The sequence below is a fragment of the Acomys russatus genome, chromosome 12 (assembly GCF_903995435.1).
Source record: "Acomys russatus chromosome 12, mAcoRus1.1, whole genome shotgun sequence".
Lineage (NCBI taxonomy): Eukaryota > Metazoa > Chordata > Mammalia > Rodentia > Muridae > Acomys > Acomys russatus.
The window spans coordinates 13,205,405-13,220,939 of NC_067148.1; the positions used below are offsets into that span (position 1 = coordinate 13,205,405).

Sequence of the window (15,535 nt, forward strand, 5' to 3'; positions counted from 1 at the left end):
AATGTGACTCAGTGGGGGAAAAAAAAAAAAAACCCTCCTTTTGGCAAACTGCAAATAAGCTAGCTTTCGCACAGGGCTGTGACTAATGTTAGGTGAAGTGTAGTGGTGATCCTTAGACGTGACACAGCATGAAAACAATGCAATCGCTTTCCCCTCTCCCACCTTACCAGACAGGACTTTATCCCTGAACCATCCAGTTGTTTTCTGGACCTTCTTTCTCCATCTCAAACTAACACAGTTGGTTATTTTTGCCCTTTTCTGAAAATATTTACTGAAAGTGTTACTGAAAACCTCTTCCATTAGACTTCAGAGTTTTAAAATTACATTGAGTTATTTATTCGCACGAGGCAGGGAGGAACGCATGCTACAGCATTTATGTGAATGTCAGAAGGTGACTTGTGGGAGTTAGATCTCTCCTTTGACCCTGTGGGTCCCAGGGGTAGAACTGGGGTCAGTTGTGGCAGCAAGAGTCTTTATCCACGGAGCCATCTGGCTGGCCCTCCCATTAGACCTTTTTTTTTTTTTTCACATTTTATGTGTATGTGCGCATGTGTGTGTGCATCTTTGTGTGTGTGCATGTGTGTAGATCGGAGGATAATTTGAGGGAGTTGGCTTTCTCTTCCTCAGGTCACCAGCTCTAATGACAAGTACCCTCACTCACTGAGCAGTTTTGCCACACCCCTTCATTAGATTTCCTGATATAAGTTTCAATATTCTACTGAGGAAAGGAAATACATACACAGTAAATCCTTGGCTTTTTTTTTTTTTTTTCATTATGAAAAACAAAAAACAAACAAACGAAAAAACATTTCTTCTAAGTGTTACTCTGGATGTGAACATGCTGTGAAGTTCTGGGTTTTCTATATAACATGTGGCCTGGTGGGATTCCGACTCTCCATGGCCGTGTCTCCCTTTCACTGACAGCTTTCCTCAGAGTCATCAATACTAGTGTAGTGGGCAAAGACATAGACTAAGGCCCTGTAAGGATCACAGCAAGTCACCCTGTGTAGTTGGTCATGTGTTCAGATATTATGGATATTACTCCGCATCTTCTCTGGTGACACGTACCATTCTCAGGGTTGGGTGCTGTGGGAAGAGCCCTGTCCTGGTCCGTCGGCTCCGCTCCTCTGTCTGACTGTATCATCCTCCCTGCTGGAGCTTGGAAAGACAAGCCAGGAATGGGAAGCAGGTCAACAGATGGCATGCTGTCACTCGGCCACACCACCACACAGCACTCAGCACGCTCGAGTATATTTCCAACAGCAGTTATTTTGCAGGCCAACCACTGGGCCACACACACGAGGACACATCAGATACATACCCCCTTGTCCTGGGACACTTCCTCTCCAAATCAGGTGCTACTAGCTGCATGAAAGAGAAAGCTATTATTCCGTAAGACAGTCCTCTGTTCATCTTTTTTCTAAAATAAATTCTTCTATATTGTGTTTAAACACACACACACACACACACACACACACACACACACACACACACCTCAGTTCAGGTTTAGAGGTCAAAGGATGGCTTGCAGGGGTCAGTTCTCTCCGTCCACCATGTAGGCCATGGGGACCAATCTCAGGTTGACAGCCTTGATGGCGAGTACCTTTACGCACTGAGCCATCTCACCAACCTAGCCATCCTTTCATGATATATTTACTTGCTTTCGATTTCTTTGCCTAGGTTAACTACCCACTGTTGAGTGCACAGAGCCCCACCTCCACCCCAGCCTGAATGCACACTGATGCTCTATTCTGTATATTGGACTCTGTAGCTTTTTGTGGATCTCACAGATCCCTCGCACAATCCCTATTAGAAGAAGGGATGGAACTGTGTGATACAGATTACTGTATCTTCTGACCTAGAAACAATGTAATAGTGATCTGGCTTTTTTCCAGACAGCCTTCCTGGTCTACCCTATAACCTGTCTAAATCCTAGACAACAGTCCTTTGTAGATTTTGCATAGGTCCAATCCTGGTAGCTCATTAAATCTTAACCCTTTCAGTTTCAATACTCTTTAGCAACCAACTTGAATTGCTTAATTTAATGTTTTTTAAAAAAGATTTATTATGTATACAGTGCACATTAGATCATATTATAGATGGTTTGTGAGCCACCATGTGGTTGCTGGAAATTGAACTCAGGACCTCTGGAAGAGCAGTCAGTGCTCTTAACCACTGAGCCATCTCTTCAGCCCCATTTAATGTTTTTTTTTTTTTTTTAAAGATTTATTTGTCATATATACACAGTGTTTTGCCTACATGTACACCAGAAGAGGACACCAGATCTCATAGATGGTTATGAACCACCATGTGGTTGCTGGGAATTGAACTCAGGACCTCTGGAAGAGGAGCCAGTGCTCTTAACCTCTGAGCCATCTCTCCAGCCCCTAATTTAATGTTTCTAAAAAGCATAGCTTTCAATATATTTACTCTCAGAAACCAGAAATCCAAACAATGGCCTAGTGGAGTAGAAGTTTCTGCATTGCTTATTTGACAACTCAGAGGCAGAGACAATCCAGGCTTAGTAGGTCAGACTCACCGTACTGTGGTTGTAGGGACCTAGCAGCTCACTGTCCCACCCCTGGGTGCACACACTCTCATCTACCTGTTCCAAGATGCCAGCATGATGACATCTACATCCCATCTCCATTTCAGCAGCAAGGTGAAGACAGGGTTAAGACAGCAGGCCAAAGGGAAGGTGGGATCTTCAGGAAAGCTTTAGAAGTTATTCTACATGATAAACAATGTAGATTCTGCACTACGCCTGCAGTAGTCCTGTGAGTGTCTCTCTGGACTTTCACGTCACTGGAGAAACAAACACAAATCAAGCCCAGAATGATCTGAACGTAGAACACGACATTTCAAGTGGGGCACAGTGGCACATGCTCCCAGCACTCGGGAGGCAGAGGCACATGGATCTCTGTGAGTTCGAGGCTAGCTTGATCTACAAAGTGAGTCCAGAAGAGCCAGGGCTACACAGAGAAGCCCTGTCTTGAAAAATAAAACAAGCAACTCAACTTTCATTTTTATAATCACAAAATAGTTAGCAATTTTGAAACCACTGAATCTGAGGAAATGCTACCACCCATAGTTAGAATTCTGCTTCAGTCTGCCTACCTGTGGTGTCATTGCCTACCTGCCATGTGGGTATGGCCCTGCCCAGCATATAAAAGGACAGACCTGCTTCACCCCTCCCTCTCTTACCTCTTACCCCTTCTCTCTTCCTCTCTGTCCTCGTACCCCTCTCTCTGGGGTACCCCTCCCCTCCCCCCCATGCTCACTTAATAAATCTCATATAATCTAATATATGGTGTCTCATCTCTTATCATTATCTAATATTAAACATAAACCATAACGGGGAGAATTAATTTAATTTATTGCACTCTAAATCTTACGAAGTAGCCCACCCCAACAGGACATCAGTGCTAATCCTGCTGTGACTCAGGGAATCACAACACAGGACTGTTGCACTGTATCTGCACCTGCATGCAAAGTTGCTGCATCCTCTCAGGGTTTTGTGCAGGTTCAACTGTGTGTTAAAGGCGACGTTGCACATTCACAAACACAGTATCTTATGATTTTGATTTTTTTTTTTGCTGCGTTTGTTTGAACTTCTTGTCCTCCTGTCTCTACCTCCCACGTGCTGGGATTGCAGCCCTGTGTGACATCTGGTTTATGGGTGCTGGGGATTGAACCCTGGACTTCACATATACTGGGCAAGCGTTCTAGCAGCTGAGCTACTGCCCAGTGCCGTGTTTTTCTTTAACTTGTCCTTTTTATTACTGGTTGGACATTATGTGGATTTTAAAAATAACCTTATGTGTGTAAGTGCCTTGGCTTGAGTTTCCCCAAAATCAAACCAAGGTAATCAATCCATCGGGTAAGGAGGCAGGGGATATGAAAAAGCCATTGAAAGCTGTGCTATCAAAGCAAGTGGTCACTATGGATACCTGGAACTTGCACATTATCCTGTAAGTCAGCTTTGAGCTTCGAGGTGGCTCAGCAGGGAGAGAAAGGCATTTGCTGCCGAGCTCGATCTTGAACCCACGTGGTAGAAGGAGAGAACTGTTTTCAGTTGTTCTGTGACTTCCACAAGCAGTCTGTGGCTCTAGGGCTCCCACAAACATATGAGCATGCACACACACACACACAGACACACGGGTAATTGAAATATTTTAAGTCAGTATTTCCTTCTGCTTAAAAAAAAAAAAAAAAAAAAGGAACAAATTGCTAATCAAAGTCCTGATCTCCTATCCATTATGTTTCTGTTAAAATACTTTCCAGTATGAAAATCCTGCAATCATGAGAAACAGCCTGCTGGCTTCCTCTGCATCAAAGGTCCTCAGAGACCATGGGACAAACACTCAGATCCCCTGAACTCTGTGACAACACACTGCTCCACACTTGAGATAGTCCTGTATGACAGTCAACCACTTTGAAATAGCCTACCCTTGATTCTCAGTTATCTGTGACCCTGTTGCAGGAGGCTTCTTACAGGTGCAAGGAGTTTCTTACCTTCAAGGGTGGAAACGCACAGCGTCACTCCTGTCAAGAAAAGCAAGCAGGAAACACCAGCCGGCCTCAGCTGCCAAAGTCACCTGATGCTCTAGATTAAAATCTCTGCACATCCTCTTTGATTTAATCCTGACCTTGCAGCCCAATGGCTGAGCCACCCCTAAGCGTCCCCGCCAGGCCCTCCTGTCCTCATTTGCACTGTGCTCCACCCCACAGTTTCTCTCTGACACTGCCACCGCATTCCACTTCAAGTCATTAACATTCCTGCTGTTTCAGGGTAACAGACACCACATCAGATTTTCCTTTCTGCTTTTCAAACTTTTTGTTGTTGCTTTGGGTTCTTGCTTGTTTGCTGTTTGGGTTTGGCTTTTGGGTGACAGTCTCATGTAGGCTAGGTGGCCTTGAACTTTGTGACTGAATTTATCATCCCGCCTTTGCCTTCTTCTCAAGGGATGGGGTTACAAAGGTGTGCCCCACAACCATCTGAGGTTGTTTTCTTTTAAACTGCAGTTTTTCAAGTCTTAACACGGAATTCAGCTCTGAAGGGACACCTGTGCTAGGAAAGAGTAGATGAGCGTCAGGAAGCCTGGGGTTGGGGGTCCCAGCTGAGACACAGAGCGGATCATGGCTATTCATTGCTGAGGACGGGGAGAGCTGGGACCGACTGGCCTGTGAGGCTGCCATGAGCATCTGTGGGGATCTTCATTACCTGTTCATGGTGCTGGGTATTTCTAGTCTCAGTCAGTGGCCTGAAGTCTAGGATTTTATATACACACAACCTGAAGATTTATTGTTTTAAGATGCAACTCATTTGGGGGAGGGGGGAAGGGATGGCTGCAGTTGTGGCACACACTTTTAATCCCAGCACTTGGGAGGCAGAAGCAGGTGGACCTCTGTGAGTTCAAGGCCAGCCTGGTCTATAAAGTGAGTCCAGGCCAAGCAAGGCTACACAGAGAAACCCTGTCTTGAAAAACCAACCAACCAACCAACCAAAAACCCCCCAAAAACAAAAACAAAAAGTAAAATAATGCATGCAACTCAAAAAGCGTATAGAATTAAGAACATAAAGTGGTTGGACAGCCTCACTTAAGACCGGGCGAGAAGGAAGAACTGCAATGTGCTATCAGAGCCGCGATGGCATGTTCGGGGTCTAGTATCTGCGTTTTCATCCATCTCCACTATTATCCCCACCCCCTCTCTCTCCCTCTCTGTCTTTACTAGCCAAATGCGGCATTTGTGTGTTGGTCCACAAAGAAAGAAGTATCAGGCATGGAAAATGCTCAAAAGGAAGTGAGGTTGGTCCCTTCCCACAGGGCTCACCCTGGCACAAGGCAGTGAGCGCAAATGGCAACAGTCTGAGGATGCTCGCTCTACCCTTCCCTAAAGAGAAACAAACATAACAAGTACCAAATGCCTTTTATGCAAAGAAAGGCTTTCTTTAAGACTCTGTTATCAGGGTCAGAGCTAACTTGCTCTTTGTCAGCAAACAGGCTGCAGCTAAGTGAAATAAAACCCCAGGGGCTCTGAGGTCAGAGTGTGGATTACACTGTGGACAGAGAAATCCTCTGAGCTGAGCACCATTTAAAGTTGAGTCTGCCCAATGCCATCTCTTCTAGTCAAGGAGCCGCTTCATAGAGATGAATGTCATTTATTATGAAAACTGCTGTTATGTTACAGTCAACATTCCAAAACAGTAGTTTAACAAATGCTTGTCTTGATTATAAAGTAGCTCATAAATCATGATCCTTTGCAAAAGTAACGGACACCTGCTGAGTCATTTCCCACGAATCAGGACACTGTGCTCAGCGCGGAGTACAGTGGATGAGACGGGAAGAGCACCTGTGTTATCCAAACAGCTACAAGTGTTACTGCTACAGCATAAACCAGCAACCTACAACAGGATGTCTGTAAAAAAGCAAACCGTGAAAATGTTGTGGCGTCACAATACTTTTGAGGTGGGAAATGCTGAAGTGAGTCTCTCTTTCCGTCCTGAGTTCAGGGTGAGGTACAGGGAAGACCGGCACACTGGGCTGGGGACCGCCGCAGCTCCCTGCTTCCTCCCACACCTCCCAGTCTTCAGTCTCCACACAAAGCTTGTGCTAAGAAGCTCAGGGGCCTCCTGGGAAGAGGCTTGTAGCAGCTCAGTGTTTGCATTCCAGTGTATTCCTATGTTCGTTTAAATCAGGAGGCAGAAGATCCTGTTTGGACGCATTCCATGTTGGGACCAGGGTGTTGTAGTCACCCCATGGGCTCTTTCCCACCATAAATGCCCTGGCTTATAAAAGGTTAAAATGCAGTTTAAAACTTCTTCTTCTCCTGCCCCACCCCCAGCAAAGTAGCATGCTGCCCATGTGGCTGGAAAGGGTCTAGGAAGGTAAGGTACAGCTGGTTACCTCAGGTTCAAGTGAAACCTGCTCCTTGCCAAGGGATGTGGGGTAACCGCAATGAATTTGGACAAACCAGGAGCTGAAAGTCAGTCACCAACTTCCTGCCCATAGGCAGCTTTCTTGGAAAAAAATCCTGTAACTTCATGGAGCTGAGCGCCTTCCCTATAGGGGAGGGAACCGGTTTCCTTTTCTAAGTAGGTGTGTGGACCTCAGCACAGGCCAAAGACTGTCTAGTCTGATTCCTATTTCCTTTTCCAGTCTCCATTTGAACAATACAGTATGTTTTCCACCCTGGGCTCAGGGCTCTAATTATTAGTAAGGCTCAGAAATCACAAGCAAGACAACGTAAAGTCCATTCCAGTGACAACACTGTTCCTTTTCGCCACCATCAGACAGCTCCAGATGGCACGGTAGCCTCCTCAGCAGATCATCCAGCTCTCAGGCTGCCAGCCACCCTAGTTAAGCTTCTCACGCTGAATCTGGTAGTAACATGCCTGGAAAAGTCAAAACAAATTCAAATTCTTTTTTTTTTTTTTTTTTTTTTTAAGACCAGGGAAAGAACAATCCCGTATTAGATGGCCTCCCAGATTCTTCCATCCAATGGCTCTATGTCGCCGAGCTGTAATTCACAAGAACAAATTTCACATACTGCCCCTGTGTCATCAGCTGTGCTCTAGTCTTTACCGGTTAGAGAGGGACGCTCACTGGAGCCTGGGAAGTGAGAAGACGACAAGGACAGGCATGCCCAGCGCTCCCCAGGCAAGGGACCCGAGCACACGCAAGTCAGAGTTCCCAAGACTGCATTTCTGAGAAGCGTCTTCAGTGATCCTGATGTGCTCGCATGCTTAGGAATGACAAACTACAATAAATGCCAGGCCAGGCTGATGCACGTACCCCACTCTTGATTTCTTAGGGTAAATTCCAGGGAGCGGGATCCTGAGCCAAACACGCCAGCCCTTTGCCACGTGAGTAAGAACCTCTAATAACCGTTCTTACAAGAGCAGCCTGACCGCTGTCCACCAGTTACCCGCAATTTGGGAAAGGGGCCTCACTATAGAGCCACCAGCACCAGGCAGAGCCAGAACAGTTCTGCTGCCATTATAGGCACGAGCTTCAGCCTAGACTTCTATGATTGTGGGTGAGTCTGAGCATCTGTCCTCAGTACATTTACTAATCTCCCCTTGGGACACTTCAAGTTCTTCATAGAAATAGTGATAGAGTAATTTGTAGATGTGTTACTAACAGTTTAATCTTTAGTTTCTTCTCTTTTTCAGTTTATATAACAGAAATATTAATGTTAAGAAGTTTAAAAAGTTAACTCAGGCCACAACCTCATGTTCAGTTCTAAGGTTTCTGCCCATTTTAACAGGCTGGCCTTTGCTTTGCTCATCTTCTCCCTACAAATCCCTATACTTTTTGACCTCAGCCTATCTCCAAAACTGCTACAAACTACAATAACACGTTTGAAAAAATCCATTTAATAAATAATTTTTATTTTCTAATTTTAGTTTGCATCTTTTATTTCTGATGTGAAAACTGTATTGCTGTATTGTCACTCTGAACACTATCCTTTCCCCTGGGGGCTGTCTAGTCATGTGACCATAGCACACTCCTTCATATTAAAAATGACAATTTATCACCTCACAGTGTAGGTCTGACTTGCCCTAATTTAACACATGACCATGCTTTTAGAATCGACAGCATGTATTCTAAAGGTCTTTAGTCTACACCGAGGCAATACAGACCCAGAAAGGCAAATATGGTGTTTGCCTATACGTGGGTGTTAGCTGTTAAGTGACTGACAGACAAGCTACAATCCATATAGCCACAGAGGAAGCGGCAGGGGGAGGGATGGTCTCCCTGGGAAGAGAGAACAGTTGTGGGTAGATGGGTGAGGAAGGACTGGGACGGGAGGGTCAAACAGGTGGTGGGGTGGAAGGGAGCAAGAAAGGGACATGGAGAAGGACAGTTAAAGCTAAGGGCCATTTGAGAGCCATATAAAAACCTAATATAGCAGAAGGTTCCCCAAACATACATGCAAGCAATTTAAATGAAATCACCAAATAACAGGGGGGAAGAGAAGGAGGGAGGGACAGAGAGACAGACAAGACAGACAGACACCTACCCACCCAACTGGACATTTCTTGTCACCAAGTGAAGCTTCCACTACCAGGAATGGGTCACATCTAACTGAGCTCTTAGCCAAAGGGACCCCCTTGGGAGCCCCTAAACAACTCAGGCTACTGCCAGGGCTATTGGTTACTCCTCACGTGCCATGCTGAAGATAACACCTACACAAGTCACTCAACACGGACGGAGACGTTGAGCTGGTGCCTGCCCACTTGGAGCCCTCACCCCTGTGACTGGTGTTCAGGGCACTGGAAGGTACTCTGCATGCTACCGATGGAGAAAGACAGACACCAACCCCTATAAAGCCTTCAGTCTACAAGAGTAACCCATATGTAAGATGTGCTGGTGCGGCAGTGGCATAAAGCTTGTGGGAGCAACCAACCAATATCTCATTTGAGTTAAGGCCCACTCCATGATACCCAATCCATACACAGCGTTGCTTGGGTGGCCAAGAACCTGAGCCCACATAGGCCAGGGACCCAGGGGAAAACCAAATGCAACTGTTCTGCTAAAGGAATGTAGCAATAAAGTCTGTGGTTTGCTCAGCCATCACCAGAGAAGCGTCCTTCTACAGCAGATGGGAACAAATACAGAGACCCACAGCCAGATAATATGCAGAGAGCGAGAGACCTTGGAACACTAAGCCATAAAAGGGATGTCTCCATTAAATGCCTCCTGTCAGGGCTCCAGGAACTCTATAGAAGAGGAGGTAGAAAGCATCTAAGTGCCAGAGGGATGAAAGACACCAAGGAATGAAGGCCTTCTATACAGAACATTAACGATGCACATATGAACTCAGAGCCGGAGGCAGCATGCACAGGGCCTGCATGAGCCAGCACTAGATGGGGTCCTAGGGCTGAAAGGAGCAGTGGTCACACGCCCCCACCCTAACCCAGAGGCTGTCTCCAATTGAGAGCCACTTGCCAATGAAAAATCAGTTTTCTCCATAGGAGTCTCACAGGGAAAACAAACCACAACCAAGGGCAAGCCCCATGCCCAGAAGTAGATGGCTAACACAAAACAAACGCAATAGTATTACTGGAGGTTCTTTGTCTCATAATTTTAAGTCACATCTTTTTAAAAACAAAACAAAACAACAACAACAAAAACCTTACAGGTGATTGTTAATATGACCCTGGCCAAAGTTAGTAATATTATGGCTTCTAGTTTTGTGTTTTTATGGGATTGTGTGTGTGTGAACAAGTGTGTCTCTTGGTCTATGTGTGTTTCTTGTGCTTTTCCTTGTTTGGTTGCTTTGGAATCCTCTAATTTGCTGGCTTTTTATTTATCTCGCCGTATTTTATTATTATTCCTTAGAGGCCTGCTTGTTTTCTAATAAGAAATAGAAAAGGTATGGATCCGGATGGGAGGAGGCTGGGGACTGGAAGGAAGAGGCGAGGGAAGACCATAAACAGAATATACTGTGTGGAAAAAAATCTATCTCCAATAAAAGAAAAAAAAAGTCTACACTGAATGTTTCCATAAAGAAGAAAGTAAGTCAGGCATGGTGGCTCATACCTGCAGTTACAGCCCTTGGCAGGTAGATGATTAAGAGTGGCAGGTGAGCCTGGAAATAAAGCAACCCCCACCAAATAAACAAAGAAGAAAGTGCAGAAAAGTGGTTACTGAGTGATCTATAATATGGTAAGACAGACTTACTAAGAGCTCTTCAGTGCCACACCCACCTTCAACGTGGTGAACATTATGCCTTGCTCTCCGTGCTGGAGATAAGGGTCCATCAGATCCTCAATGAGGTGAACTTCAGAGCCTAAATTCCGAATCCTGTCCCAGACAGAAAAAGATGAGAAGTTCACTCTGCGTCCAAATGGACCCTCCTTTTGAATCAACTGATGATGGCAGAGAAAGAATAGCTTAACCAAGTGAGATTCTGTTCTGGTGGCAGCATCCCACGATCATCAAGTCAAGAGAAGCAGACTTGGTAAACAGCGCCAGAATTAACAACAACAATGACGTCAGGAACGACTGGATACCTGGCCCGGAGCACCACATACAGGAAGACAGGGAACAAGTCATCCATGGACCAAAGGAAGTCCTCCTGCAGCGACGCCAGGACGCTCTGGGAGATCTCCTCAAAGGTCTGCTGGATGACTTTAAGTTTGTCTGATGGGGTAAATGTTGTGCTGTTGTGAAAACAAAGTGTAAAAAAGATATCCTATGATTTTCCTAATAAAGTCATCTCTTGCTTGTTTTTAAAAAGCAGTCCCTCTTGGTTACATGCCTCAGATTAGATGCACTAGGCAGCCAGAGTGTAGAGGGGTGGCCTGCGGTCCTGCAGTGTTGGGGAAAGAAGCCTGCAGCTGCCAGAGGCTCCCACAGGAGGAGCCTCACGAGTGCTTCCTTTGACCCACTGGAGTCTGTTAATGTCCATTGGCCATCAATAAATCTCCAGGCAGGCTCTCTGCTCCTTGGCAAACACAGGAGCATTTTAGAGTAAAACAGCCCAAGTGTTTCAGAGAGACTGTCTGATCTTCACATTAATTCTGACAACATTTAGGAGTAGAAAGGAGACTAACACAGCAAGATCCTGTCTGGGGGAAACGGAGAGAAAGGGGGTAGGGACCTGTGTTCTTCCTCCTCTCCCAGTACGCTAATCACTGTTTTAATTCGTGTGACTGTTCATCAAGAGGCATTACCTGATCTGCTGCAGACATTCCACTGCGGACGCAAAACAAGCATCCTTTGTGGTCGGCAAAACCTGCAGAAGGAGAACGAGTGTCAGAGAAGAGAGACGTCCTCGGCAACAAGAAATGAAGGGTCCTGCCGGGGGACGCAGATGTCTGGTGGTGACTGACACTAACATGAGCGCTGCTGCCGTGGGATACTTTACAGGGAGGAAAAGCATGCTTGACGAGAAACTAAAGCCACCATACCTTTTTACTCTCTCCAAGGATTGACACGGTTGCTGGCCAGAATTTCCTACAATGAAACCATAATATGTTAACATGAAGCCAGGCACGGTAGCCCATGCCTTTAATCCCAACACCCGGGAGGCAGAGGCAGGTGGATCTCTGTGGGTTCAAGGCCAGCCTGGTCTACAAGGTGAGTCCAGGACAGTCAAGGCTACACAGAGAAATCCTGTCTCAAAAAAAAGAAAAAATAGTTAATATAAGGTATCATTATGGTAGATACACCGTATCTTTAAAAAATGTGATGTTATCTTGGTTCTGAGTTTCATGTTTTTAGCTACTTTCTCCCCCTAAGTTTTAGTAAACACCCTGGAAATGGCTTAATAGTGTGAACGAAAATTCCTGAAAAGAAGCTGTGTCTGGCTGTGAAGGAAAACTCCTGGAAGGAGTCAGTTTCTGCAGAGAGTGATGGAGTGACTGGGATTTCAGTGCTGCTGTAGGTACAATGGCTAATTACGTTATCTCAGGCTAGTTTTAGCCTTCTGGAACAGCCACCCCTTGCTCTGTATCTGAAATAACACCCTGTGATAATAAATAAAACCTCTTAGAACACTTTCCCAGCAATCGAAGAGCCAAGGATGTCATGAAATAGCATCTGGAGCCTGTAGAATTTTAATGTATGTGCCCCTCTGGTGTACTCACCAGTGCATTTTAAACTGGCCTTGATTTCTGACCTTCTTAGTTCCGTAAAACTATAAAAACCCCGTAGAGCTGCTTCCGTGTTATAACATAGAATTTGGGGCCACCCAAACCTGTGTTCCTAAGGCACGGTCACTCGTGGCTCCAGAATAAACACTCTTATTCCCTTAAGATGGAAAGCTGTGGTTTGTATGTTGGCCATGGCATCTACTATATCCCAAGGGGGTTTTGTCCTTCTATATCCCAAAAAACTCCACACTACAGCCCAGAATATTTCCTTCATTTACATTTATTACATTTTTATCACTAAATTATTCCATAGGGAAAAAAACGACTTCCCAATAAAAGTGCCTACACCTTTTTTTTTTTGGATAGTGTGAATGCAAACTCTTGGTGGGCTGGGGATCAGCTCTAGAGAGAAAGGATGGTCCAGGGTCCCTAGGACCAGAGCCTGAGATAAAAAGAAAACTTTTAAGTCTGGAAATTTAAATTGCAAATAAGAAGGGACATCAAAGATTTAAAGCAACTAACTGTTTCTAATTAATAGGAATATAAATTATATATCTTTATTAGGTAGAATGGGTCATTTAAGTTTACATATAGTGTAAGAAAAACATGTTTAAGATGAATAAGCTCCTTCTGAATATTCTCAGAAACGAAGACTATTAATACCAGTATTGTGCTAACAGGGCAGATGAACAAGTTGGGAACCTACACACACACACACACACACACACACACACACACACACACACACACACACGACAGTAAGTTCTTGGCAGTGCTAAAAGAGTTTCAAGTCACACTCTGGGCTCTGCTCACGGCCACAGCACCCACCTTTGTACTCCGAGGAAGCCCAGGAGAGCAATGTCTGGCTGCTTGTTGAGCCGAAGCACGCACTCCCAGTAAACGTCTTCCTCCCGGTCATTATCCAGGGCGTAGAGCATGAACAGCGGCGGGTAGAGCCGAGGCAGCAGCACCGGAAGCAATAAGCCACAACTTGTTACCACGTAACTACAGGCAAGCAGTGAGAAGGCAGGCCCGTCAGTGGGAGTCAGGGATGCAGCTTCCTCTTCTAGACACAAGGCTGACAAGATGTTTTCACAGAGTGATACTCTACACACTGTGGCACTGACTGTCGTGAACCAACTGCTGATTCTACTGGATGGCTGGAAATCAAACTGACACTCTCTTTTGCCTCCATCTTTAGGCTGCTCTTGCAGGGTCACCTACTTCAGCACAAGTCGCCTCTGTTCGGCAGCCTGTGTGCCTGACCATGCATGGCGGCTCCTTCCTGGAGCGCGGCTAGAACCATGAGCAACCTGAGAGAGGTCGCTGAAGGACCGAGGAACCAGGCCAGGGAAGCAGCTATCTCTGAGGCTCTTCAGGAGTCCGCTCAGCCTTCACCCCACCTCTTCACCACCTCATGCAGCTCAGCTTACCCCGGCTCTGGCGACTCAGATCTGGAATCTGACTTCCCAGTGCAGAAGGGCCTCCTGCCAGTGGGTGGAGGAGCAGACAGAGGCACTGTGCTGCCCTCTTCAGGAAGCTCAGGGAACAAGAACCTAGGTGAGAAGCGGAAACCAACTGTAACTGTCTAAGTCGAGAGCAGCTAAAGGAGGAATACCTATCAACCTGTGCAGCTGGTGTACCCAAGGGCCTATGAAAGCAAACTTTATTGATAGTTAACTATTTTAGCTCCCTGGGAGTCTCGGGTGAGTCTTCCCACAGAATGGGAATGTGCCAACTGGGGGACACTTCCAAAAGCGCCCCAAGCAGGGCAACAGTCTGTCCAGCGACTAAGGAATTTCATCTACCTGAGGCCAATTTGCATCGACCCTAACTGGGAACTTGCAGTGACACTGAACATGAGGCTCAGAACAGAATCCCCAGGGAACTAGAGGTCTCAATGTAAATTTCAAAACTCTTTTCCAATATGCAGATTTTTTGAAAGTGAATTCTTCAAATGATAAGGGACTGAATTATTGAACATTTCCTGGTTTTGCCATTCCTCCATACCTTGATTTTTGCTCTAGATCAGTTATAAAGTAGTAACAAAATAATTTTATAGTTGGGGGTCACCACAACATGAGGCACGGTATTAAAGGATCACAGCACTAGGAAGGCTGGGAACCACTCACTGCCTAAGATTTTTTTCTGTGACCACTAGTATGTTGGTGGGGTTTGTCATAAGTACGTTTATTGTCCTGTTTATTTTTATTTTATTTATTTATTTTTTTTTTGTTGTGTTTATTTCAGAGACTTAAATCTTGACCTTTCAAAGGCAGCTTGTAATTTTGTCTATTTTTTTGCGAAGTTATATTTTGTCTCCTCCCCTAACCACGCTCTAATTTTGTAGTGGGGAATACTACAAAACAAAGTAAAGGAAGCTCTTTTCACCACACTTACCCAGCTCTGGTTGGAGCTGCAACACTCCCACTGCAGCAGGCGCCTCCAAACCCGAGCATTGCAAGTGCGCTTAGCAATTGTGAGCTTAGTAACATAAGGAAGCTTCTGGGGCAAATTCCTCAAGTGACTCAATAGGAGATTCATTTGTTGGTTTAAACCCAGCTCACAAGCTCTGACTGGCTGCTGCCTGAATCTGTCTCCTCTATGACAGCTGCTGGCTCACTTAACCCCTTCTCCCTGGTCAGCCCGGCATCTAGACCTGCACAGAGAGCAGCACCTCAGGCTAGCTCCTCCTCATCGTCCTTCCTTATTGTTCTCTAAAGAGCGAATCATGTTAATGTACCAAATGTGTTGTCTGTTCTTCCTTACACTAGCTCATAAGCTGAGGAAAAGATTTTTCATTTTTCAGTGTTTTGCTTGGTTAAGAGACGGGCGCGCTCAACTGGCTCCTGCTGAGTACATGAGTGTACATGCGCTGCTGTGAAGGGGAGGGGCTGGGCACAGCCTCAGAGACCAAACCTCACAGTG

General features: G+C 45.6%; 1 protein-coding gene across 1 annotated transcript in view; it reads right to left on the reverse strand.

Annotated features, from left to right (window-relative positions):
- Positions 1-7,298: 7,298 nt before the first annotated feature.
- The window catches only part of Als2 (alsin Rho guanine nucleotide exchange factor ALS2), a 70,873-nt gene continuing 62,636 nt past the window's right edge, over positions 7,299-15,535 (reverse strand). The window contains exons 28-34 of the mRNA XM_051153867.1: positions 14,041-14,163; positions 13,436-13,612; positions 11,924-11,969; positions 11,687-11,748; positions 11,024-11,173; positions 10,718-10,814; positions 7,299-7,396 (exon numbers count right to left, since the gene is read on the reverse strand). Coding sequence (XP_051009824.1) covers positions 7,358-7,396; positions 10,718-10,814; positions 11,024-11,173; positions 11,687-11,748; positions 11,924-11,969; positions 13,436-13,612; positions 14,041-14,163 — 694 coding nt within the window. The 3' untranslated portion in view covers positions 7,299-7,357. The remainder of the gene's footprint in view (positions 7,397-10,717; positions 10,815-11,023; positions 11,174-11,686; positions 11,749-11,923; positions 11,970-13,435; positions 13,613-14,040; positions 14,164-15,535) is intronic.